This window comes from Pleurodeles waltl, chromosome 10, assembly GCF_031143425.1.
Source record: "Pleurodeles waltl isolate 20211129_DDA chromosome 10, aPleWal1.hap1.20221129, whole genome shotgun sequence".
Lineage (NCBI taxonomy): Eukaryota > Metazoa > Chordata > Amphibia > Caudata > Salamandridae > Pleurodeles > Pleurodeles waltl.
In genome coordinates this window covers 1,002,856,976-1,002,884,104 of record NC_090449.1, presented here as the reverse complement: position 1 = coordinate 1,002,884,104, position 27,129 = coordinate 1,002,856,976, and the positions used below count along the sequence as shown (strand labels likewise).

Here is a 27,129-nt window from a genome sequence, read left to right as displayed (position 1 = left end):
TATCAATGACAAACATATATTTTATCTTACTGTATTGCTTGTTACTCCCATTCAAGCATGTGAATCTATGAAAGATCCAATACTGGAGAAGAAAATAAGTTCATTACCTGTAATTGTAGTTCTCGAATATTGGTATCTTTCATAGATTCACATGCGACCCACCCTCCTCACCTTAGAGGCTCCCCTCACTCCTGAGAAAAATTAAAAGCACTTAGTGCTCGAAAATCTGAGGGAAATATCCTCTGTTGGGTGTGTTCTAGAAGGTACTGGTGTATGACTGGTTACATGTCAAGTGTGGTCCTTTTTTAGAAAAGGAAGTAGATAGACTATTAAACAGAATTTACATTCTCATTGTAGCCTATAATACTAAGGTATACTGCTTTGTTAAAGTACAGATGGACTCCCATTTCGCCGACTGGGAATATTCAAGCATGTGAATCTCTGAAAGATACCAATACTGGAGAACTACAGTTACAGGTAAGTAATTTATTTTCTTCTTGAGCATTAATTGCTCAAAAACTTCAGAAACGGATTCACACCAAATCACAAAAAGCACTTTTATCTGGACCAAGATCTTGCTTTCGGCCAAATTTGGTGTCAACTCATTCAGTGGTTTCGGTTGTACTTGTGTCTAAGTTTCCTGTGGTAAAATGAATGGACCAAACATGTTTTGGGAACCTCCCCTTTTTGTTGCCCAATGCTTGACTGATTACTCTGATGCACAAATTAGACTAAACGTAGCACTTCTGTGGAACGTTTCATGGAGATTCGTCACCCATTGCCATAGTTATTAGCAAACCAAAAAAGGCATTTCCTATGGAAACACAATCCTAACTACAACTATGCAGTGGCAATCGCCACTGTGTGTGGGTGTGTGTGTGTGTATGATTAGGGTGAGGATGTTTTTAAGGTTTAGGGGTGGGTAAGACAATTGTTTGACAAAGGTGGTTTTAAGGTTTATGGGTGAATAAGGGAATTGGGTGGTAAGTGTGTTTTTAGGGGTTAGAGGTGCCTAAGGCACTAGATAGTGGTAAAAGTGTTTTTAGGGCACATAGTTGGTAAGGGAATGGGGTGCTAAGGTTACAAATAAAAAGGGTGGGTGTTCCCCCAAAGATAAAATATTTATTTTATTTTAATATTAAAAACAATGGGGGCATTTGTAGCTGCAGATACTCTTGCTGTGCATATATCCCCATCTAGTGGCTCGGAGTGTTACAAGTTATTTTTCTTCGAAGAAGCTTTTTTTGAGTCACTGGATCGTGTGACTCCTCCTCTCGGTGATAGTGTGCATGGACATCGAGTCCTTTGTTAGATTTTCTTTCCGCAGTCGGGTTCAGACGTGTTCCCTCTCGCTCCAGTACTTTCAGTTCGGTACTATCTGAACTACTCTATTCTTTCTCTTACCATCGGTATAGTTTTCGAACGCGGTTTCCCACTACACTTTATCCGATCGTAGCAGTGGGATCGATTAAATGCCCTTTTGGGCACCCGCACCCTTCTCTGGCTTCTTTGGGCCAACTGCATCACAGGCTCATGGATCAGACTCCATTCCAATTGTGTCCTCTGTGCCAAGTCAAGTTCCCTTAACACCGACCAGCATTCAGTGGGTAACCACTGCCTTTCTCCAGACCACCGAGAAGAAAGCTGCGATGCGTGTTGGTCTTTTTGATTTAAAAAAAAAAAGACATCGGAGAGTAAGGCGGTTGGAGATGGTGTCGAAATCCACAGAGCCCACGCCCGACATCCTTGGTGAAGAGCAGGTACAGACGGCAGTCTCTATTCGAGATTCTGACAGACTGAGATTCAGAGGAGGACAGCTAGGCACTCCCTGCGGCGCAGTGCATGAGTATACCAGCCCCTACCCAACAAACTAAAAGACCACACAAGGCCTTGGGTACACCACTGCTTGCTCGCCATGGTTCCACCCGAAAACATTAACCCCTTCGACCTCTGGTTCGGCGCTGAAGAAGGCCAAAACTCACCCCCAACAACAGTCTGCCACGCTCGTTTTGGCTTTGAGTCGAAAGATCGAGGCTTCCACTTCCAAACCGAGTCTGCTCCCAACTACATCGGAGCCGAAACATCAATGCTCCTCTTTAGAGCCGAGACATTGAAGCCCATCTTCAGAGCAGAAAAAAGTGTTCCCCACTGAAATCACTTTTTCGGCTGGTATAAAGCATATTGCCACCAAACTTTTGGAACATTCTTTAAAGGGCAAACAAACATGCTTCATCTTCAGAACAGGAGGGGGATTAGTCTGACATTAGACTCATTCTTGAGGTCATGGACCAGAAACAAAGGAGGATTCAGATCCAGAAAGAGACCAGAAAAATTGCCTGTCCTCCTCCAACGACAAAGAAGAAATTAGCATTCCAGGAGAGTTTTGATTCTGGCCCTTCACTGACAAAAATATTTAGGCATAAAGAAAAGCCAAATACGATTCAACTTTCTCCACCACATTCGCCTTATCTTTCCTCTTCACCACCTCCTACCCCACCACCAACTTCACCCACACAATTTCATGCTTCTTCACATGGGGGACTATATGAGTGATAGTATTTATAACATGGATCCATGGGACATGTATGACTCTGATCCAATCCCACCTAATGATCCTGATTTGTATCCCACAAGACCATCTCCACCTGAGGACACCACAGCATATAACCAGATCATTTCCAGGGGCAGCTGGATATCATAGAATGCAGATGCACTCTGAGCCATTGAAAGGGGATTTTCTTTTTAACACTCTTTCATCAACGCACAAACAATACCAATGTTTGCCAATGCTGCCTGGTATGCTCAAACATGCAGATGACATTTTTAAAGAGCCAGTTAAGGCCAGGGTGTTAACACCTAGAATAGATAAGAATATAAACTGGCACCAACAGCTCCAGTTTTCATTTCCCAGCAGTTACCACCAGACTGTTGTAGTCAGTACAGCCAGAAAACACGCTGACAGACAGTCCACAGGGGACGCTCCTCCCGCTGATAAAGCTGCAAATTCAACGCAGCAGACAAAAGGGTGGCAACTCACGCTGCAAATCACCGGCGTATTGCCAATACACCAGCCCTTTTAGCTAGATACGACAGGGCACATTGGGATGAGATGCAGGAGTTCCTGCAATACCTCCCAAAGGAACACCAGAAAAGGGCACCTCAGGTAGTGGAAGAGGGACAAGCCATTGCCAATAACCAGATCAGGTCAGGATTAGACGCAACTGCTACAGCGGCTAGAGTTATAAACTCTAGCATTACAATTAGAAGACATGCTTGGTTAAGGTCCTCAGGCTTTAAGCCTGAAATACAACAGGCAGCCCTTAACATTCCTTTTAATAAGCAGCAGCTATTCAGACCAGAAGTGGACACAACCATTGAAAAATGAAAAAAAGACTCTGAAACAGCAAAGGCCATGGGAGCCCTTTATACAACACCTTTTCGGGGCTAATTTCGCAAACCTCAGTTTAGACGAGGTTTTAAATCACAAGTTTCAGAGGTCTGTACATCCCAGCAAAACAGGGACAACAATATTATCCCAGGAGATCTTTCAGGGGCTCTTATAGAGCACACAATTTTAGATCCAGAGGTAAATCCCCTGCTGCAAGAGGTGCCTCTACCTTGTCGAAGCAGTGACTTTTCCTGCATTCCCAAACAGCATACATCTCCTGTGGGAGGGAGACTGCAATATTTCCATCCTCACTGGCAACAAATTACAACAGATCAATGGGTACTGTCAATTATCCGCAATGGTTATTGCCTAGAACTCATCTCCACTCCACCAAACATTCCACGCCAGTCACACCGGCTTTCTCTCGAACACAATGCTCTGTTGAAACAAGAGATAGAATCTCTTCTACTCAAAGGTGCAATAGAGATGGTTCCCATCACTCAACAAGGGACAGGGGTATATTCTCTATACTTCCTCATACCAAAAAAGAATGGCACTCTCCGACCAATTCTCAATCTCAGACCTCTAAATCCATATATCCTGTAAGAACATTTCCACATGATCACTCTACAGAATGTCATTCCCTTATTACAAAAACAAGACAAAATGACAGCATTAGATTTAAAGGACGGTTACTTCCACATTCCTATACATACAGCACACCGCAAGTACTTAAGGTTTTTAATAGCAGGCAAGAACTACCAATTAAAAGTACTACCCTTTGGAGTAACAACAGCACCAAGGGTATTCAAAAAATGTCTAGCAATAGTTGCGGCATACCTCAGAAGACAACATATACATGTCTTCCCATATCTGGACGACTGGCTAATAAAAGCCAGCACCATTCGAAACTGTCAACCCCATACACAATAGATACCCAACACAGGTTAGGGTTCACAGTCAATTACCAGAAATCTCACCTTCAGCCACCACAAATTCAACCATATCTAGGAGCAAGCCTGAACACTTAGTCCGCATTAGCCTTCCCAAATCCACAACGAATCCAAGTGTTTCACAGTCTCATATCCCAATTACAAGTCAATCAAACCTACACAGTAAGGTTTGTCATGAAGCTATTAGGAATGATGGCATCATGCATAGCAATAATGCCTCATGCACATCTAAACATGTGACTACTACAACTGTGTCTCTCGCAACAATGGTCTCAAGCACAGGATCAATTACAGTATCTAGTGTTGTTAGATCTTACAAATCTCTGCAATGGTGGAATCACACCAACCTATCAAAAGCCGGCCATTTCAGGACCCTGTGTCACAGACCATAATCACCACACATGCATCAATGACAGGTTGGGGAGCCCATCTCAACAATCTTACAATACAGGGAGAACGGGACTCAATCCAGCAAACTTACCACATAAACCACTTGGAATTGCTGGCAGTTTTCTTGGCATTTCAACCACAGATTGCACACAAAACAGTCTTATTAAGGACCGACACCATGACAACAAAGTATTATCTTCAAAAACAGGAGGGACGCACACATCCCAATTGTCACTCCTAGCACAAACAATTTGAAAATGGGCAATTCACAATTGCATTCACCTGCTAGCAGAGTACATCCCAGGGATACACAACCAGCTAGCAGACCTCCTAAGCAAGACGCAGAAACAAATACACAAGTGGGTGATTCACCCACAAATAATTCAACATTACTTTCAAATGTGGGGAACACCAAACATAGACCTTTTCGCAGAAAGCGAGGATGCAAAATGCCCAAACTTCACGTCTAGATACCCACATCCTTAATCCAAGGGCAAGCTCTATGGATCAACTGGTCAGGGATATTTGCTTACTCTTTTTCCCCTCTCCCGTTAATTCCGTTTCTGTTCAACAAGATCCGTCACACTTCCCTCACTATGATACTCCTAGCTCCCACGTGGGCATGTCAACACTGGTACACAACACTATTGGATCTGTCGGTAGTACCATATCACAAGCTCCCAAACAGACCAGACCTTTTGACTCAAAACAAGGGTCAGATCAGACATCTCAATCCCAGTATGCTCAACATTACGATTTGGCCCCTGAGGTCATAGTTACCTACAGCTTCCACCAGAATGTATTGGCATTCTAAAACAAGCACGTAAACCTACAACCAGGCAGTGCTACGCAAATAAATGGAAGTGTTTTGTATATTGCTGCCAACCTAAAAACATTAATCCACTTAATGCATCAGTACAGGATATTGTATGTTATTTGCTTCATCTACAGAAAACAAATCTTGCATATTCATCTATTAAAATTCATTTAACAGCAATATCAGCCTACTTTCAAAACAGACAACATACCTCTCTGTTTAGAATTCCTGTCATAAAAGCTTTTGTGGAAGGTCTTAAAAGAGTTATTCCACGTACAGATCCACCTGCTCCTGCATGGAATCTTAACATTGTGCTCACAAGACTTATGTGTCCACCATTTGAACCCATTCATCCTTACGCTCTTCACTTTCTCTCATGGAAGGTAGCTTTCCTAGTAGCAATTACTTCCTTAAGAAGAGTAAGTAAAATTCAAGCATTCACTTTAGAAGAACCCTTCTTCCAGGTTCACAAACACAAAATAGTGCTTAGGACAAATCCAAAATTTTTACTCAGTGGTTTCACCATTTCACATTAATCAGTCAGTGGAATTGCCAGTCTTCTTTCCACAGCCAGATTCAGTTGCTGAAAGAGCTCGCCACACTCTTGATCTCAAAAGAGCTCTCATGTATTAGAGACAGAACAAAAGACGTTAGAAAATCTATACAACTTTTTGTTTCTTTCCAACAGCCTCATAAGGGTAATCCTATTTACAAACAAGGATTGGCCAGATGGATAGTGAAGTGTATTCAAACCTGAAATCCTAAAACTAAAAGGCAACTATTAGTAACTCCTAAAGTACATTCTAATAGAAAGAAAGGAGCTTCAATGGCATTCTTAGGAAGTATACCAATGGCAGACATATGCAAAGCAGCCACATGGCCCACATCACACACATTTACTAAACACTACTGTGTGGATATGTTATCTCGACAACAAGCAAATGTTGCTCTAGCAGTGCTTATAACACTATTTCAAACTACTTCAACTCCTACAGGCTAACCACCGCTTACATAGGAGATGGACTGCTTTTCAGTCTATGCACAGCATGTGTATCTGCGGCTGCAGTAGTTGTAGTTAGGACCATGTTTTCATAGAAAAAGCATTTTTTTGAACTTGCCTGTATTTTTGACACCATTCGACAAATCTTCATGAATTTTTCCAAAAATAAATGTGCCCGTGATTCTTGTTGCGCAATTACAGGGTGATCCGTCAAGCGGGGGCTGAGTATAGGGGGGAGGAGGTTCAGCAGGAACTCTTAGCAGGAAGCTTATATTTTTGCCCAGGTGGTGAAGGTTGTGCAAATATTTGTTTTAAAGGAGTTTTCTACATCAAAATAATCCTCGGGCATTTAATAATGTATGATCCGTCAAGCTGGGGCTGAGTAAAAAAAATAAAAAAGGGTGGGGGTCAAGTAACGTGGATTTCCCATGTTAATTCCCGTAGAAGTTGGATGGAATTACACCAAATTTGGCAGAAAGGTAGCTTTCGGTTCGCAGTTTACTCATTTTGTTATTTGGTGTAAATCCATTCACAAGTTTAAGAGAAATGAAAGGAAATCCACATTTGTATATCTAGGGCTGCGGATCCTCCCCAACGACTAAGCGAATAATAAGAGCTCGACCAGGAAGTGTTGGCAGCCATCTTGGGACTTTGCTTCAAACGAGTCCCTAAAAAAATAAAAAGTGAAAAGAAAAGGTACCAGGGTAGGCACCCCCTTAGCTCTGGTGCTGAGGTTCCACCAGGCGAAGGAGCACTTCTTTTTAAAAATGTAGCCACAAATTTGTGACAACTCGAATATGCAGCACAATTTTTTTTTAAAACAAGCCCGGGCTCCAGCACTTGTTTTAAAAAAAAGTCCCCTGGTGGGCCAGGTCTGGGGGCCACGTAAAAACTAAGGGAAGGGTGCATGAAACCCTCCTCTTGGGCCTATTTATGCCCGTGAACCGCCACCTCCTTGGGTCTTTGATTCAATTATATGCGGGGCTGTGGGCCCCCCCTCGCAGCCCTGAGGACCGCCACCTCCCCGGAGCTAAAGTGACGATAAATGCGAGGGAGGGGTGCGGAGTTTCATCCGCCACTCCCCCCCCCCAGCCCTAGGGGACTGTCACCTGCCCAGGGCAGAGATAAAGATTAAATTAACACTCAGGGGCCCGGGATGCCCCCTCGCAGCCCCGGGGAGCGCCACCTCCCCAGCGCTAAAGTAACAATGAATACAAGGGTAGCTCAATTCTGCCTCTACCTATTCTCTTTCTTCCGAGGTTCATCCCCAAACCTTACTGCTCCAACCTGGATCCATCTGGGTATGTACAACAATCTTGTATAGGAAGATCCAACCAGGATTTCCATATTTTGTTTAATATAAATTGAACATTTTAACGCTTTGGGCTAAATATCTCACCAAATATGTTAGGACATTTTTTATTTTCTATCAGGGCATACTCAGACACGAACAATGCAATAATGTCTTCATACCACAGAAGAGAAAATTGTACATAGATTTATAACAGAGACATTGCTTGGCAAGACATACACAAAACTGAATCAAAGAAGACACTATCTTCAAACAGAGTAATTAAAATCTCAGAGATTTTCTAGATTATAGTCAACTGTCAAGGACTAGGACCAAGTGGCACTATTTTTGCTTTTTACAAAACTAACAATTTCAGACCCTCTTAAATTAAGCACTAGGGAAAGCCTTAAATCATTTATTACTAAGCTCAGTTTGCTGACCTTGTGCGCATTTGTCAAAACTGCATCCTCGTTATAAACAACCTTCACAATATGTCCTGATGAACATACACAATCGAACATCCAGTAAAGAGACATTTCATTTATTTTACCTACATTCGCCTACACAAGCCCTAAGAGGACAAGTGAACAAATTTTTAATAATCGTCAAATCCCTTACCTTTCTTCTTCCAAGCCCAATTGCAGGAGTGTGCTCAAACATAGCAACAACATATCACTCCTAGAGTACATAAAATAACAAAGTGTGACTAGACCAAACTTCACTCCAGAGAACCCCATAAAGAGTTGATCATTAAAAGCTGAGTGCCCTTTTTGGATCCAAGCGATGGAGCCTCTCCTCCTCGTTAGAGGAGTAAGATCAAGCAAAGAAGGTTGTCATAAGATTGTATGACATTACCACATTTACAGTGCTTATCTTTACCCCACATATACCTTTACAACGCAAGATACATTTATATGAAGTAAGTGAAACCCCTACATATGTATGTGTGTGTATATATATATATATATATATATATATAAACACACTTGCCATATATGTATATATGTGTGTGTACGCACACATATATATGGGTACACGCACATATCTAGATACACACGCACACACACATATATATATATATATATATATATATATATATATATATATATATATACATACACACACACACACACACAAATTCACTTAGAAAACCAAAGGTTACATCGACATTATAGTTAGGTTCTGAGTTTACTTTAAAAAAAAAACAGACATTCAGCAGTTATAGTTAGTTATCTCAAGTAACTATAACGTACGTCCCTCCATGCACAGTTTTTTCTTCAATAATTTGACTTCTGATGTTTCATTGATGTTTTTATTGACGTTATAAAAATTGTCATGAGTGCTGTAATATCTGGGGTAATCAACAGTGCACGGCGAGGGCGCGAGTTACAGTTACCTTAGGCAGCGAGTTATAGTTACTTGAAAGAACTCTAACTATAACTGCTGAATTTCTCTGGTTTTGTGTGAGTAAATTCAGAACTTAACTGAAGCGCCCCTGTAATCTTTGTTTTTTTTAAATGAATGAGCTGTAGGTTATTCTTTGTGATGTGGGTTACTGCCTTCATTCATGCGTTGCTAGCGAATCACTGAGCAGTGCTGTGTGCCTAGTGTGTTTGTCATGCGGGACTTTAAATGAGTGTTGTTGGTGAGCCCGCCTTCTCTGTGAATGCTTCACTGAGGCACCTGGAGGCTCATCTAGCTTCTCTTCATCTTAGGAATTCATAGCCGCATGTCTGACTCTTAGTTGGATGTTTCTACTTGATTGTCTTGTCTGCGATTACGGATTCGGAACCCGTCCCCTGTCCACTGTACTGAGGTGAGAAATTGGATACGGGTGGATAAAGGGATTCGAGAGTCAGCAGGAACTCTTAGTAGGGAGCTTATCTTTTTGCCCAGGTGTGGTGAAGGTTGTACAGATGTTTGTTTTAAAGGAGTCTTCTACATCAAAATAGTACTTGGGCATTTAATAAAGTATGACTCGGAGTTCTGCCGTAGCAACTCATCCTTTGCAATGGACAGTATGTTTTACTTTACTTTTGGACCCGTTTTGACAACTTATTGAGTCTAATGCACACTCCGAATACTCTGATGTTGGAAATCATGCAGAATTTTGCTGCAGCGCTCTTAGTGACCTGAGGCACACTTAATTGTTTGACTTGGCAGCCTGTAAAGTGAAGGATTCAGTTCTAACTTGTATTTTCGCTCTCCACCTATAAAACTTTCCTTAGTCAGCATTTGAGAGTTATAAAGAAATGTGAATTAAGGATAAAGTCAGTCCTGCTCTAGTGCAGCCAGGGATTGCTTTATTTACAGTTTATTTTCTTACCTGGTTTGAACTGTGCCTTCTGGGTGGAGTTTGTGTCTAAAAAATAGTTGGGACATTTTGTGACCTTTCATGTGTAGAAAAGTGCTGCAAAACAGAGTGTTGGCCCCGTTTTATGGTACGGCAGTAATATGAAGTTCCGTTCCCTTTTGGGTCGCACTGCACCATCCCACAGGAAAGAACCAAGAAACAGGCATTGGAAGTCAATCCTGGATGTATTTCATATGATTAGCACTTTGCTGCTCACTTGATTGGGCAATTTCTCGGTCGTTCGGGCCCTATATGTTTTGGCAGTGCCATGCCCTTGCCTGTGTCATAGTTAGTAGGTGATACACAGGAGGTGGTGATTTCAGCAGAGGATCTGGAAGCATTGTGTACATAATGTTTATCCCACCCATATGTTGAACAAATTTATTTATGTGCCTTCCTCTGCCTTCCTTTTGTAGAATCTACATCCATATGTCAACTCTGTATCGCCAGTGATTGCTTCCCAAAATAATTATTTCACATATTCAAACATAAAGGACCAAAACATCTGCAAGACGTATCAGGCATTGATAAATCAAATCACTAGGTATGATAAACGAAACATTGAGCAACAAATAAGTGCTATCAGTATCCAATTAACTTAATATAGTTGCACTTTCTATATTGTTTGTGGTCTCACTGAAGTCATTCTGTGTTGCAACCTGATTTGTAAACCCCAATAGGATTTTGCCATCTTCACTCAAACATTATTCTATACCTCTGTGGTTATTTCTCAGTAGATTTGTTTCCCATGTTTATTTGCATGGTCTCTTCTCCCATCCATAGTGCCTAAATAGCTTTAACTCTTCATAACATAAGTTCTGTGTGACTGATCATTGTATCTGATTTAGTTCTGCCAAAATTGAGTTCCTACTCTTTTACCCCAATCTTGCTGACCCGAGTCCAGGAATGCCTAAACAGTTAACCTTTTTTGACTGCACTCGAACCATTATTGAAAACAGGGACTCCTCTGGATTTACTTTTGATAATTGACTTACTCTCCATACACACATTAATAGCAAGGCCAGCAACATCCGTGATCCACTTACCTTATATGGAGATTAAATCCTTTCTGTTAAAGAATGTCCTCTGGTGTGTAGTACTATTCAGACTTTACTATGGGAATGCTAGTCTTGCTTGTGTTGCTAAAATTCACCTTCCTCCTCTCAAAGCTTGCTTGAATGCAGCAGCATATCTGAACACCGAAATTGGCTGTTTTGATTACATTAATCATTTACTTCACTCCTTTTGCTGGCTCCATATTTCCCACTTACTTTCTTGCTTGTTTAGTGCATAAACTACTTGAATCCCTCTGATTATCTGGCCTTAGAGCGGAAGATCTCACAAGGCTCTTTGATCACAGTTGAAACACCCTTCTTCTAGAAATTTCTGTCCTTCACCAAACAATGTGCCAGCCTTTTTCTGATGATGCACCCAAACTCCATTTCACCTGCTTTCCACACCAATACCTCCCTATTGGCTTTCAAAAGAGACCTAAAACACTTCCATCTTGATTAATACTTAATTCCATCCTCACTCAACTGTAGGAGCTGCCTAGAGATGAAAGCAGTAATCTAATAAGGGAAAGAAGTTGCTGAGCCTCCTATGGAACCGGTGAAGTTTCCTTCATCTGCTCAACTGAACACACAACTCTCATTGGGTGGCAACTTATCTGTGGTTTAGGTCTAGTAATAGAGGAATCAGAGCGTGGGAGCTGGGAAACAAGTGTTTGTGTCAGTGAGGCAAATGTTCGACCTGCACCAAAGGCAACCCCCTGCTCAGAGGTAGCCCAGGTAATGTCACTTCTTCAATAAAGGCTTCAGGGGATGGATAGACTTCCTGACCTGCTGGGCCACAGCTTTTCCCCTACAAAAAGTGGTGTATGACATCACTGTTGATACATGTGGCTGAGAAGATAACTGTAAAGTGACAGAATGGCACCAAAACTGGAGAGAATGGCAGCACAGAGTGTAGAGGTATTGAAATATCTGCAGAGACCCAAGGTGGCGAAGAAACAAGTATTGAAGTACCACTGCTGAGGGGGAGAAATCCACATGGTAGAGTCCAGAAGGGAAATGTGAAGAGGAGGATTTCTTCAGACCACCGGTTTCCTTCACAGAAAAACTTAGGTGGAAGAAAGCTCTGAAGAGGTGGACGTATGTGGACTGTTTATCTCTGTTATGGGTGATAATGCGCACATGGCTTTGCTGAATTTCCGGCATAAAAATTCAGTTGCATTGAACCTAAATTCTGTTGCCTAAACAGCTAGGTTAAATAGCCTACACTCATGGGTATTGACAGTTGAGGCTGAACCCTGAGAGGTTGTGGTCAAATTGGTGGTGATGGTAGGAAAAGTGGATGAAGTAGTGGCAGCCCAATTCCGACATGGCAGATTCCTAGCGTGACAATCAGTGCTCAGGCAGAGATATCAAAATACGCTTTTACAAACACCCGGCATTGAAACAAAGGCAAGACTTAGGCCCTGCTGCTGACCGCCATATTAGGAGTCGTGCAAGGACTTCCGCCCATTTATGGGTGGAAGTCAGACTTCGTCAGCTTGGCGACAGAGTTCAAGTGGCAGGTGCATCACCAGCACCGCCACGGCAGCAAGACTCCACCCACCCTATTACCAGCCGCAATACGGCTAGGCGGTGTCTTGCTGGGATGGTGGGGCTGGCGATGCAAAACCGCCAGGACTCATCCCCTCCCAGAGGACCAGCTATCCAGATAAGGTAAGGTGATCGTCCGAAAGGGAGGGGTGGGAAGTATTTGGGTGCATGTGTGTGTGCGAATGTGAGTGTATGAGTGCGTGGGTGTGAACGAGTGAGTGGGGGTGTCTGCGTGCAAGTCTGCAAGTGGAGTAGGGGTGCATGTGTGCAAGGATGCATATGCGGAGGGGGTAGTGTGTTAATGTATGAGTACGTGGAGAGAGTAGGGGTGTGTATGAATGCGGAGGGGGTGGGGGTGTGAATGAATGTGGATGGGGGTGCGTGTGTGAGCGATTGTTTGTGGAGGGGGTGTGGGTGAGTGCGGGTTTGTGGATGGGTGAGAAGGGGGCTGTTTAGTGCGTGTGCATGTGTTTGTGTGAGTGAACGGGTAGAGCAGGTGAGTTTGTGTATGTGGTGCAGGGGGAATGAGTGGATGTATGCGGTTGCGGGGGGTTGGGTGGGTGTTGGATGGATGTGTACGGTTGCAGTGGGTGTTTGTAAGTGTGTGGAGGGGTGTTTGTAAGTGTGTGAGTGGGTGGGAGGGTAGCATGGAGGTGTGGAGACGTGTGCATGTGTGTGCCAGCGATAGGAATGAGGATACCTGTCAGCGGGTGCGTTACTGCAAGGGTTTTCGTGGCGGGGTGACCGCCACAGAAAGCCTGGCAGTCTGCAGCCTTGTAATCCGGCCAGCAGGATGGACCAATCATTTACCTTTGTGTAAGGCAAATTGCTAATTTCTGAGCAGATATTCATCATCTTAATTCCAATTCCTAAAACAACATTTGTGTGGAGAGTTGTAATTTGTCGCTCTCAGCCTGATTAAAACACCGCAATTTCCATCTTCTGACCTTTTGGTAGTGGTGACCATGGCACCGATCTATCTTTTTCTTGCTTGACTGTAAATAAGAAAGAAGTGCAGCAAATTGATTGCCCTAACCACACAGCCTGAAAATACTGAGAAATAATTTGACAGACTCAGTTGGGAATTTCAGTGTAAACTATTAGCTCATAATTTGAGTCCGAATTAATTTATTATAATGAATGTTATACATAGTCTAGGTTATCTAATTAGAGATTCGCCATTACACATGAGACCTAATGAAAAATGATTTTCCTTTTTTTTATTGGGTAAAGCAAATGTTACTCTTTAACAACAGATCATTCATCTCTTTTGACCATTGAGAATTCAATCATACCAGCTTTCAACTGTACAACATTGTATTATGTCAGGCTGCTTGATTGATGTTATAATGCTTCATTGTGGTTTGACCTGGATAGGAACAATGTTAAATGAATGAACATGTTAGTGATCTTAGCTTCCAAGGCTGTCCTAAGTGGTAAGATATTTTTCATTGAAGTGCACCCATAAAACATAAATGGCTAAACATTTAAATGCCAGCTCTAAATTCCTTTTTTGTCACAAACATTGACTGATCAAAAGTTTTATTGTGTTTGCAAAACTTGTATCAAGTTTTTATTCTCTGAGGATGAAAGCTAGTAGAATCATTTTTTGTTAGCATCGATTGAATCAAAGCGCAAGATTGATTGTGACTATAAAACGGTCTTTTTTTAGCTAACCACACCATATTGAGTGAGATCAGTAATGACAGTCTGAACCAGAAGGAGAAATGGACAGTTGTGCCAAAGAGTTTATTTTTTCAATCAAAGGGATGCAGCACAAGATCCTTTTCAAATCTTTTTTTTCAGTCATGGTTTGAAGAGCTCCAGCATTTTGATGCAATTTTGCAAATGATGTATGAAAACTGACTCTTCTGTTTTAAAAGTAAGCAAAAAGAATTCAAGTTGACCTTAATATCAACTATTATAAAAATATAATTGTGCTTGATCATCCATCTTGTAATAAAAAGTTCTGAATTGGAAGAAAGGGCTGAATGGCTTTAACCTGATCTACTTGGGGTGTTTATGGCCTTGGAAATTAACCATGAATACCTTGGTCCATATATATATTTTGAAGATGGAATTTGCTTATCACATTTAATTTTGTGGTTCATAATTTATATCGGCATGTGTGTAAATTGTTACTTATGGCCTCTCACTCCAGGTATTTCTCCAGTTTTTATGTAATTTTTCTGTTTTTTGTATCATCAACTTTGCTATTTCATAAATTGTGCATATTAATATGAATCACTATTATAGTTCATCAAATATTTTTAAACTAATGTTTTGCTAAATAAAGGAAGGTCTTTCTTTGCAGCAATGTTAAAGGTACTGCAATGGTTCAGCGATTGAACAGAAGGCAGAGAACTTGATGACAGGGTGCCATGTTAGTTTTCCCTGAATTACAACTTTATTGTTTTTCAAAACCAAGCTCCCAAAGCAGGAATTTGTTATTGGAAAACACAAAAATTAGTGGCTGTGACACATTTGGAGTTTTTTCCCAGCATGTGGTGCTTGGGGATCATTTGAGTTTTTCCCTTGTCTTTGACTCTTCTAGCAGTGACAAATAGAAAACAAGTATGTCCAAAAACACAGGGTAGAACTTCTGAAATGCATGGGCCGAATGACGCAGACTGGTAAGATTACACTGCTGAAAAAAACTGGTTCTTTGTCCACCTCTGGAATGTGGCAGTGAACTGTGTGTTTTTCACATAGGACATCCAAAGCTTTTTTGTCTGATGCCCTGAATTGTTTTAACTCAAAATGTACCCCTCACCCCCCAAAAAAAAACATTATTAAAAGGAGGTGGTGTGATTTATTTCATGTTTAATTTGACATCTTTGGAATTACTGATTCTTGTGATGTAAATGTCTCCTACATTTAGACCTTATACACATGTTCCTTCTGAGAAATATGCCAGTCTTATTGTTTATGTTCTCTCTTGTCTCTGTCACTCAGTGTCCATTTTAGCAGAAACTGAAGAAATCAAAGCTATACTAAAAAAGCATGACATTGAAGTGGAAACAGTGGCTGATGTTTACCCTATCCGAGTGCAACCAGCACGAATCCTCAGCCATATCTATGCCAGGCTTGGTGAGCATTTATGGACTTCACTACTACCTGAGTTGCTCTTTTGTACCTGTTTGGGCTGTTGGTAGAAGCATTTTCCTTTAGAGCTCTGAAATCTCCTGGAGTATAATTCCAAAAGATCAGTATGTTGCATGGTGTGATAGTTGAAATACATACTCTCTCTACTTTTGTACATCAGCGGGCTTCAATTAACGCATTCAACTAGAATATCCATAACAGAAACAGTGAAAACTACATTATTATGTCTTAAGATTTCCAGTCACAAAAAATATCTGTTTTAGTAGTCCAAGGAGACTTTATTTTAGGCTATTGTGCGGTTTCTAATGTACATTGTGTGTACTTTGTAAGGTATAACTTAAAAATTATTCTTGCTTCTGTTCTTTATCTACACACACAAACACACAACCCGTTAAATTCCATAATCTGTATTTTTAGAACATTTACCATGCTGACACTGAAAAACAATACTGAACTTTTCATGATAACAATCATAAGTACAGTTAATATCATATTTTATATTTCCATGAAAGTTCACCTAGTCGAATAATCCTCTGCCTCATGTCCGTAATAGAAATTAAACCTAATGTAAGGACTTGATCTGAGGATTATGCTAATTGAGACCTTGCTTGCTAATAAATAAACTATATCGATCGGATATTTTCAAGTAAAAATCTTGAAAACTAGATTCTTGACTAGCCTACAGACTTCATGTCATTGCGCCAAAAGAATGTGCAATAGTTATGTCACCGTCATGTTTATCTATCTAACTAAAGCTTGGTGATTGAATAGTAGCAAACACTTTCGCTAAAGAAGTTGTCTTGCTTGCGCTGGTCTGAATGCCCCCATTCTTTCATTGTAATCCAACAAACAGTAAACCTTACATAAAATAACATTTCCTTGGACCCTGAATATGAAATGAATCTGGTACTAGATTTAATTCATTTATTTATCTTGACTTCAGCCAAAGTAGCCCCACCAACTGTAAATATGCTACCATTCAAATTTAACATCTAATATCTGATATACTCTACAGGAAATCATACAGCATTAAATAGCTTAGCAGATAGATATATTCTGGTCAAGACTTCTTTAGATGTCCAGCTCTTCAGAAAGACCAGAGTTAACATCACAAACTGTGAAAACGGGGTGGTGGGGCTAATTCACTTTAATTACTCTCATACCAAAGGGTGTTTGCCTTCAGGTGCACCAGATTGGGGTCCTTGACATGTGGTAATAGAAGACCTGTAAGAGTTTCTCTTTCTGTGTGCCAAACATTATTATGCTAATTTAGACAGAAAATTCGATGTGTTGAAAACATCAACTAAAAGATGACTTCCAAGCTGATTTATATTTGATATTGGTATCAGCTGCACAGACTTGATCATTGTAGATAGAAGCCTTCTCTGAAAGATCTACGACTTGCAATTGTCCACTGAATTATTCCAGGCCATCATTTATAATTGACCTGATTGAACTACTGGTTGAAGAATGACCTGGGCCTTGTAAGAAACCTCAAATGTTCCAGTAGAGTTATTGAAAAATCCCAAGAAATTTCCATAAGAACTGTAGAGTTATTGAAAAATCCCAGGAAATTTCAAGAACTGTAGTCAAGCTTTGTGGTGTTAATGCGGTCAAATGTATCTGCCTTCATACCTGAGCTATTATCCTCAGAATCCTTAAAAATAATGGAAATGCATAGTACTTGTCAGAGTCACCAGATCCTCGGGGTCTGTGTACGTTCCCAACACGTCCACCACTGAACAGCTCCAAGACTCTGATAGATAAATCACAGAGACTGAGAGAGTTCAAGAGGGGAAGAGGGGATTAGGAAGGGAACATCTGGGAAGGAGACCTGTAGTATCAAAAAGGTTAGAACACACAATATGAAAATTAAATCTCCTGAAATCAATACTAAACTATGATTCTAAGCCTAGTCACTCTGAAAACATGAACAATCTAAGAATTAAGTTTTAAAATGACTAAGTTTCAAGATGGCCGGATACCTGTAGGGGAATCAACATGAATTAAATGAAAACTTTCTTATTCAAGTACTTTCCTTTACATGAGAATCAGAAAAAACATTCTGACTAAATTTTAAACCAGTCATATAAATCCTGTTTTTGAGAATGTATATACTAGGACCATACAATATTGCATCTAGAAACTCTGGCCTTCTGTGTACTCTTAAAATGTTTCAACACAAATTGCGCATATTGCAGATATATATATATATATATATATATATATATATATATATATATATATATATATATATATATTAAACACCATAAAAGGATTGTGCACCATGAATACATGAATAACACAATATGGAGTCAGGAAACAAATCACATAACTTGTCAACTCGAATATTACATAATAAATATCTTAGAATAGTAGCATACAATAAACAACATGAATTAAACTCGAGGAGAGAATCGTGCGTCTTGCCAATTCGAGTGTTACCATGTAAAATACCAAGAAATGGTAGCACTCAATGAATATCAAAGTCAAATCATCATTAATCAAATTGCGCGTCTTGCCGATTCGTAAAACACAATGTAAATGTCAAGGAATAACAGCTCACAATAAATAACAAGATCAAAGTACAATGAAACGAATCGCGCTTCTTTTGCCGATTCTTAAGCCACCATGTAAAATGTCAAGAAATGGTAGCGCGCAATGAACAGCAAAGTTAAATGCTCATGAAACGAGTTGTGCGTCTTGCCAATTCGTAAAACATCATGTAAATGTCAAGAAATAGTAGCGCTCAATGGACAACAATGTTTAAACACCATAAAACGAATCGCGCGTCTTGCCGATTCTTAAGCCACCATGTAAATGTCAAGAAATGGTAGCGCGCAATGAATAACAAAGTCAAACCTTTATGAAATAAATTGCGCATCTTGCCTATTTGTAAACTACCATATAAATGTCAAAAAATTGTAGCGCGCAAGTAATCTGTTACTCATTTAAGAATTTAAACCAAGAATATGAAAATTATAAATAACGGTGTCGGGACAGTCCAACCACCGTCTTACCGCCTGGAACAATGATCACCAATGAAGGATTAGGGCAGAAGACTGGAAGATCCAAATAGGCCGCCGGGACAGGAGCTCAGGAAGAAGCTGCTGCTCTGCACCAGGACCTCTGAATAGTGAGCACTGGGAGTTGGGCTGGCTCTCTTTTATAGAGTCTTTGCCTGGCCCAGCCCAGAACCACGCCCAGGCATGTTGCAGGGAAAGTCTCTGGAAGGCCCTGGAAAGGGGCCACACCCTAACACACTCTGAAAACCTGCAGCAATACATTGCAAAAGAACAGTGTTTGTAAGCATATTAAAAATAAGTTTTCAGGATTGAACTCTGCAATGCAAAAGGTTAAACCACAACATATCAGCACAATGCATAAATTACTTTGTTTTGAGAGTGCTGGGTTTTTGCATTTTTGTCGCCAATAGAGCACGTATTGCTCTGGTGTTGACAGTACTGTTTTTCTTACAGAAAGGCGTCAGCCTCTGTATCTGGTCTCTACCTTGCAGAAAAAAACAGAAGTGTGAATCAAAGAGAACTATAATGCACTTTATTTATATTTTCTGGAAACTTTAGAGGTTGAGCTTCCGGATTTCCTGTGGACATAGTGTTTTTCAGTCTGCTATTGTGTTTGCACTTCCTGAAGGTATTCCGTTGTCACAGAAAGCTTGTGATCCAGGTAGCAATGCTTGCAGACTTCATTAGTTAGGCTTGTACCTAACTGTACAGTTCCTAGACGATTGATGTGTTTTCACCACTGAAATGTTGTTCGTCCTCATTAAGATGCACATTTGTTCTGGGTCAGGCACCTTACTGCTAATGGACATTGCCAGTAACTCCTTAGTTTATATACAGTTATAATTTGACCCTCAACTTCTTTCCTCTAGTATAGACGTCACCTATTTAGCACCACAACCTAGTTTGCTGGTTTCTAATTCTATAATGCCTGGAGAAGTAAGGCTCAGCCTTCCACTTCTCTTTGTTCTCTTTGTGATCCTGGCACTACTGGATTTCTTGAGTTACTTTTTCTGATAGTTCTGCTGCTTCTGAATGTCAGCTCCCTTCAGAAATCTAGAATCTTCAGTATCTGAAGTGCCATGTAGTAAAGTGGTTTGAAAGCATGGCCTTGATGGAAGATATCAATTGACTAGCAATCCAGGCTGTTTCAAGGACAGATTTTTGACTGTTAGAACCTTCTTCAACTCATTTGTCTGTGACATTGATTTTAGTATGGAGTAATTTGAGCTTTACCCCTAATCAGGAATCCTATATTTTTCTTGGGCATTAGATCTGACTTAGATTTATTGCTAGTGAACGCCAAGCCTGCAGACAATTTAACCCAATGTTCAAATGATTCTGAAGAGCAGCTGAGGCTTAGGCTATGAAAATCATGCTGTCCAGTTCAATTATCTTTTGAGCTCCTGTTGCCCGCCCACATCTATTCTGCAGTTGGCTCTATCACCTTTGTGAACCATCGTGGAGAAGAACGAAGAGTAAAACCCGAATTCATAGATTTGGTCTGGGCACTTGAAATGAAGGTTCAGGCGAAACAGCCATTCACCCCTTAATGGAAGGTTCTCAAATGAATCAATGCCTTCTATCTTGAAATGTCTGGAGGTGACCCAACTATTGAATTTCCTGAGGTCAATGACTAGTCTAGCACCCTTGTGTTTTTTTTCTTGACTATGTTGCTGAGGAAGCTGTTTGGGTGTATCGATAAATAAGAGTTTGCTTTCTCCCTCAGCAACTCATAAACCCCAGCAGTTATTACCATACTTTTTGTCTCAGGAAAATACAGTAGGTTTTGGTATTACTGGTTGAGATGGGAGGTGTTAAAAAGGTTGAATTGTCTGTGTCATCCCCATGTATGTGTCACAGCTCTCCAGTTTAAATATATTTGTATATTCATCCTCCTCAGGTGGAGGGGTTTAAGGGACAAGTGTAAAAGCCACATATCATTATCCTCCAGAATATTTAGATGCTCCTTAGTGGTTATATCTGGGAAACCTTTTTATGACCAGTTCCATGATGGAAAGAAAATCCTGAATCTCTTATGGTCATTCCAATGACGTTTTCTGAAGAATTCCTGTATTCTCTGTGAGCCTTGCCGATAGAACTGGCCTTCAGTGTGCCATTTTCCTTAGCCACCACTCCACAAAAAGTTGGTTGGAACACCTTTTTCATGGATATTTAGTTGCCCCTTTGAGGGGAATAAACACTGTGGACAAATTGCACCTGTTTAACTAATAAATCCCCAAAAAGTAACCCATCAGCCTCAGTTAGATTTGTGAAGAACCTAGCTCAGCTAGTTTTGGGCCACCCCAAGTAAATGTAAGTTTGTCTCTATAAAGATGGTGCAGTTGACATTGTCTATCTGCATACTTATCTTAGCTCATAGTAGTCACACTCTGTTAGTGAGGCCTCCCCTTTCTGCTGGTACATCCATGATCAGAATTGTAGTGATAAGAGTCTTGAAGTTGAGAAGCCTATAGTGACAGGTTTTCCACAACCACATGAAAACTTGCTTGTGAATGTTGACGACTTATGGTCTATAGCCAGAGTAAAAGAGACTTTACCCTCCAGGGAGAGCACCTTGGGCATGCTGCTTGAAGACTGTTAGTATGCCTGGACTGGCGTTCCCGCACATAAATAGCCAATTTCTGTGTCACAGTAACCGTTCCAAAGATCTGGGGCAGACATAGTAATTGAGTGGTTCTTTGATGTGGAATGGCCCCTCTTTACCATCTGGCTTATGGTCCAGTTTTTGTTTGCCTGACAGTGAGTGTCGTGTAAGCATCTTTTCTGCTAAACAGTCTTAACTATTTATTGAGTATTCTAGAGGTGCCTGACTGGATTTAGAAACTTTTCAGCAGTGCCTCTTTGTGCCAGAAGGTACTGCCGTGCTAGTTCTCACCAACAACTTTCCTCCCCGGAAGTCATGCACAGAACTCCATTTAGGCTCAATTTACGCCCAATGATGTCAGTTCTTTTCTTTCTACTTCTTCAGATGTGGATCAAGAGCTACTTCTAATCTCTACACCAGACCCATCTTTTACAAACTGTTGAAAATCTAGTAATAGTATGCAAGGGAAAATATTGCCTTCCAAGACCTCTGGTTATAAACCTTGTGAGAACTGTCACGAGCATATATTTGTAACTGATCCCCATCAAGTTTGCCGGTGGTGCCTGAGGTCAGAACACACCTCCAAGTCCTGCAGGGACTGCAACTTGATGAATTTCAAGGCTATCCAGGACCATGACATCAAACTCTACATTCATGGAAAGGTCTCTTTCCTGTGTTCTGTCATCGTTGCGGTCAAACTCTTTGGGCAAGATGAAGAAAAAATATAAAGTCCAAGTGGGACTTGGCCTCTTTTTTATTTAATTTGTTTTAATTTATTTTTTTAACACATTTTATTGAGTTTCATAATGTCAAGTAATATTTACATATATCCCTTTATCATCCAAATTAGAATGCGCTTTAAGCTGAATACACCTGATATTTCTGTATATCGCAGATATCTGACAGAGTCATGCATAAAGATCAGTTATCTATATTCGACAGCATTCTCCTGCAATAACAGTAGTTAACTATAGAGAAACAGAAAAATAGTGAATTCAATTCTTGTGCCTTCTCCCCCATAGTTACAGCTATAAAAATTAGTTATCAAAGCAAACACTTATTCAGTGCTTCCAGGTAATCAAGTGTAATTAGGACATGCCTATTGTCTTATTTGCTGAGTCTCTCTGGGGAGGATGGGTCACCCAGTAGCAAGACCGCTGGGAATAAAATATAGTCAGACCTTCTCTCAATCCAAGGGAGATTTTCTACATGTCTTCTGCTTCTTCTAAGTTAATGGTCTGAAGGTCTGGCACTACGGCCTCCCATGCCCAGACCATCTCCATAGTGCCTGTTCCTCATCTAGCTTCCCGCAGCAGTACCCTGCTTTGGCATGCTGCTCATTTTTCCAATTCTTTACGCCATTTCAGTGTACGGAGTTCCCCAGGTGATTTCCAATTTCTCCTATTCTCTCTTTTTGCTAAAAGAAATGCCAGGTCCTGGAACCTACTAGTAGCCTTAGTTTTGGAGGTATGGGGAAGCCAAATCATGAGACTGTGCCCTGGTGTCCAGAAGCTTAGATAACAGATACACAGATTGTTACAACTCCTAGATCCCAAACATAGCCAAGTACAAACTCCCAACAACTCCATTCCCCCAGGACAAGTCGAGCAGAGCCCCCTATCCAAACTAGTGCCATAACAGGGTTTGTGGGCCATCCCTCAAAACATGCATTAGTGATGAGGGGTGGGACTCAATCGTGCCTCCAAATCCCCGGCTAGTATTTACAATCTTTTTTTTGTTTTTAAAAAACAATTTTATTGCTTTTGAATAGTGCACGCCCTCCAAACAATACTGGTAACAAGCATTGAATATCCAAAACTGTAACATCACATGCATGACCATCTCCACATGTTACGGCCCTTCTATAATGAAAACCTGTAATAGTTCCACCATTTCCCCCACACTTTGTCTTGCTTCTGTGGACAGCCGCAAGATGCATAAATCAGCTTTTCTTGCTGTGCACACCAATCAACACCCAACCGCCGCACTGCTAACAATGGGGATGTGGATTTCTTCCATAGGGGGTCTATGTCTCTCTTGGCTATTAGGCAGGTGTAGGAGGCTGGCCCTTTTCAGAAACGTTTTAGAAAGTTTGTAGAAAGAAAGTTAAACTGTTTAGGTTAACTGTGTATATTTGTAAGTATTTGGAATATGTTTTTCCTATGAAAAGCACCAATGACAAAGTGGTAAGGCAGTTACAAGTACTTATCCCACCGTTGCACCACCAATGTAGGAGGCTGGCCTGACTTATAGTGGGTACCTGATGGTACTTACACCTTGTGCCAGGTCCAGTTAGCCCTTATTAGTAGATTAGTAGTGGTCTAGCAGCTTAGGCTGATAGAGGTAGCTATAGCAGAGCAGCTTAGGCTGAACTAGGAGACATGCAACGCTCCTACTGTACCACTTATGTCTTATAGCACTATATCATAAGAATCACAATACTCAGAGTTACTAAAAATAAAGGTACTTTATTTTAGTGACAATGTGCCAAAAATATCTCAGAGGATATACTCCATTAGGAGGTAAGTAAAATACACAAAATATACACACAAACCAAAATCAGGTAAGTAAACAGTTAGAAAAGTAGTGCAAACACTGTAGAATACAATAGGATGCAATAGGCCTAGGGGCAACACAATCCATATACTAAGAAAGTGGAATGCGAACCACTTAGGGACCCCAGGCCTAGTGTAGTGTGTAGAGGGTCGCTGGGAGTGTAAGGAAACACTAAGGCCCGTATTTATACTTTTTTAGCACCGTATTTGCGCCGCTTTTTGACGCAAAAGCATCGCTAACTTACAAAATGCAATTGAATTTTGCAAGTTTGCAATGCTTTTGCGTCAAAAAATGACGCATACGCGGCGCTAAGAAAGTATAAATATGGAGCCCACTAAACCCCAGATGAAGGTGCAAAATGGCTGCCTCCGGGTGGAAGAAGCTGAAGATTCTGCAACAACGGAAGGTGCCAGGAACTTCTCCTTTACACAGAAGATGTCCCCCGGCGTGCTGGAGGATGCAGAGTTGTTTCCACGCAGAAAGACCAGAAACAAGCCTTGCTAGCTGCAAAGGTTGCGGTTGAAGAAAATGGGTGCTGCCCGGGCCCAGGAAGGACCAGGTGGTCGCCCCATGGAAGAGGAGACAGAGGGGGCACTCAGCAACACAGAAAGCCCCGCAGAAGAAGGCAGCACCCGCAGAAGAGCTTGAACCCGGGTTCAAGAAAACTGAGCACAGCGGTTGTCTCAACACTACAAAGAAGGGTCCCATGAAGCCGGTGGTCAACTCGGCGAGTTGAGCAATGCAGGACGGAGTGCTGGGGACCTAGGCTGTGCTCTGCATGAAGGATTCCTTGCAAAAGTGCACAGAAGCCCTAGCAGCTGCAGTTCACGCAGTACACAGGATTACTGCCTGGCGTGGGGAGGGAAGGACTTACCTCCACCAAATTTGGACAAATGGACCACTGGACTGTCGGGGTCACTTGGATCCAGCTCCTGAGTTCCAGGGACCACGCTCGTCACGATGAGAGGGGACCCAGAGGACCGGAGAAGCAGAAGTTTGGTGCCTGCGTTAGCAGGGGGAAGATTCCATCGACCCACAGGAGATTTCTTCTTGGCTTCCAGTGCAGGGTGAAGGCAGATCGCCCCCAGAGCATGCACCACCAGGAAACAATCGAGAAAGCCGACAGGAGTAGGCGCTACAATGTCGCTGGTAGTCATCTTGCTACTTTGTTGCAGTTTTTCAGGCGTCCTGGAGCAGTCAGCGGTCGATCCTTGGCAGAAGTCGAAGAGGGAGATGCAGAGGAACTCTGGTGAGCTCTTGCATTCGTTATCTGACAAAAACCCACAGGAGAGACCCTAAATAGCCCTCAGAGGAGGATTGGCCACCTAGTCAGGTAAGCACCTATCGGGAGGGGTCTCTGACGTCACATGCTGGCACTGACCACTCAGAGGCCTCCATTGTGCCCTCACACCTCTGCATTCAAGATGGCAGAGGTCTGGGACATACTGGAGGAGCTCTGGGCACCACCCCTGGGGTGGTGATGGACAGGGGAGTGGTCACTCCCCTTTCCTTTGTCCAGTTTCGCGCCAGAGCAGGGGCTGGGGGATCTATGAACCGGTGTAGACTGGTTTATGCAAGGAGGGCACCATATGTGCCCTTCAAAGCATTTCCAGAGGCCAGGAGAGGCTACTCCTCTCAGGCCCTTAACACCTATTTCCAAAGGGAGAGGGTGTAATACCCTCTCTCAGAGGAAATCCTTTGTTCTGCCTTCCTGGGGCTGGGCTGCCCAGACCCCAGGAGGGCAGAACCCTGTCTGTGGGTTGGCAGCAGCGGTATCTGCAGTGAAAACACCAGAGAGCTGATTTGGCAGAACCTGGGGTCCATGCTGGAGCCCCGGGGATGCATGGAATTGGCACCCCAATACCAGATTTGGCATGGGGGGACAATTCCACGATCTTAGACATGTTACATGGCCTTATTCGGAGTTACCATTGTGAAGCTACATATAGGTATTGACCTATATGTAGTGCACTCGTGTAATGGTGTCCCCGCACTCACGAAGTTCGGGGAAATTGCCCTGAACTATGTGGGGGTACCTTGGCTAGTGCCAGGGTGCCCTCACACTTAGTAACTTTGCACCTAACCTTCACTAATTGAGGGTTAGACATATAGGTGACTTATAAGTTACTTAAGTGCAGTGTAAAATGGCTGTGAAATAACGTGGACGTTATTTCACTCAGGCTGCAGTGGCAGTCCTGTGTAATATTGGTCTGAGCTCCCTATGGGTGGCAAAAGAAATGCTGCAGCCCATAGGGATCTCCTGGAACCCCAATACCCTGGGTACCTAGGTACCATATACTAGGGAATTATAAGGGTCTTCCAGAGTGCCAGTCAGAATTGGTAGAAATGGTCACTAGCCTGCAGTGACAATTTTAAAGGCAGAGATAGCATAAGCACTGAGGTTCTGATTAGCAGAGCCTCAGTGACACAGTTAGGCACCACACAGGGAACACATTCAGGCCACAACTATGAGCACTAGGGTCCCAGTGAGACATGCAAAAACAAACTGACACACAAGTAGAAAATGGGGGTAACATGCCAGGCAAGATGGTACTTTCCTACACAACACCCCCTCCCCCCACCCCCCAACAAGGGACAATAAGGCTAACCTTGCCCAGATGAGTCTTCATTGTCAAAGTGGAAATATCTGGAGAGTCCATCTGCAGTGGAGTGGGTACTCCCAGGTCTATGTTCCACTGTATAGTCCATTCCCTGTAGGGAGATGGACCACCTCAACAATTTAGAGTTTTCACCTTTCATTTGTTTAAGACATAATAGAGGTTTGTGGTCTGTCTGAACAATAAAGTGAGTACCAAACAGGTATGGTCTTTTTCAGTGCCCAGACCACAGCAAAGGCCTCCCTCTCTATGGCAGACCAACACTTTTCTTCAGGGGTCAACCTCCTGCTGATAAAAGCAACAGGTTGATCCTGGCCCTCAGTGTTAAGCTGTGATAGAACTACCCCTACCCCTAATTCAGAAGCATCAGTCTGCACTATCAATTTCTGAGTAACAAGGGCTTTTTAGGACAGGTGCAGAG

At 41.9% G+C, this 27,129-nt stretch overlaps 1 protein-coding gene across 2 annotated transcripts in view; it reads left to right on the top strand.

Moving 5' to 3' along the window:
• Nucleotides 1–27,129, top strand: part of PHKA1 (phosphorylase kinase regulatory subunit alpha 1) — a 967,577-nt gene that overhangs the window by 391,891 nt on the left and 548,557 nt on the right. For both annotated transcript variants that reach the window (XM_069211854.1, XM_069211853.1), the window contains exon 14: nt 15,754–15,888. In XM_069211854.1, coding sequence (XP_069067955.1) covers nt 15,754–15,888 — 135 coding nt within the window. The remainder of the gene's footprint in view (nt 1–15,753; nt 15,889–27,129) is intronic.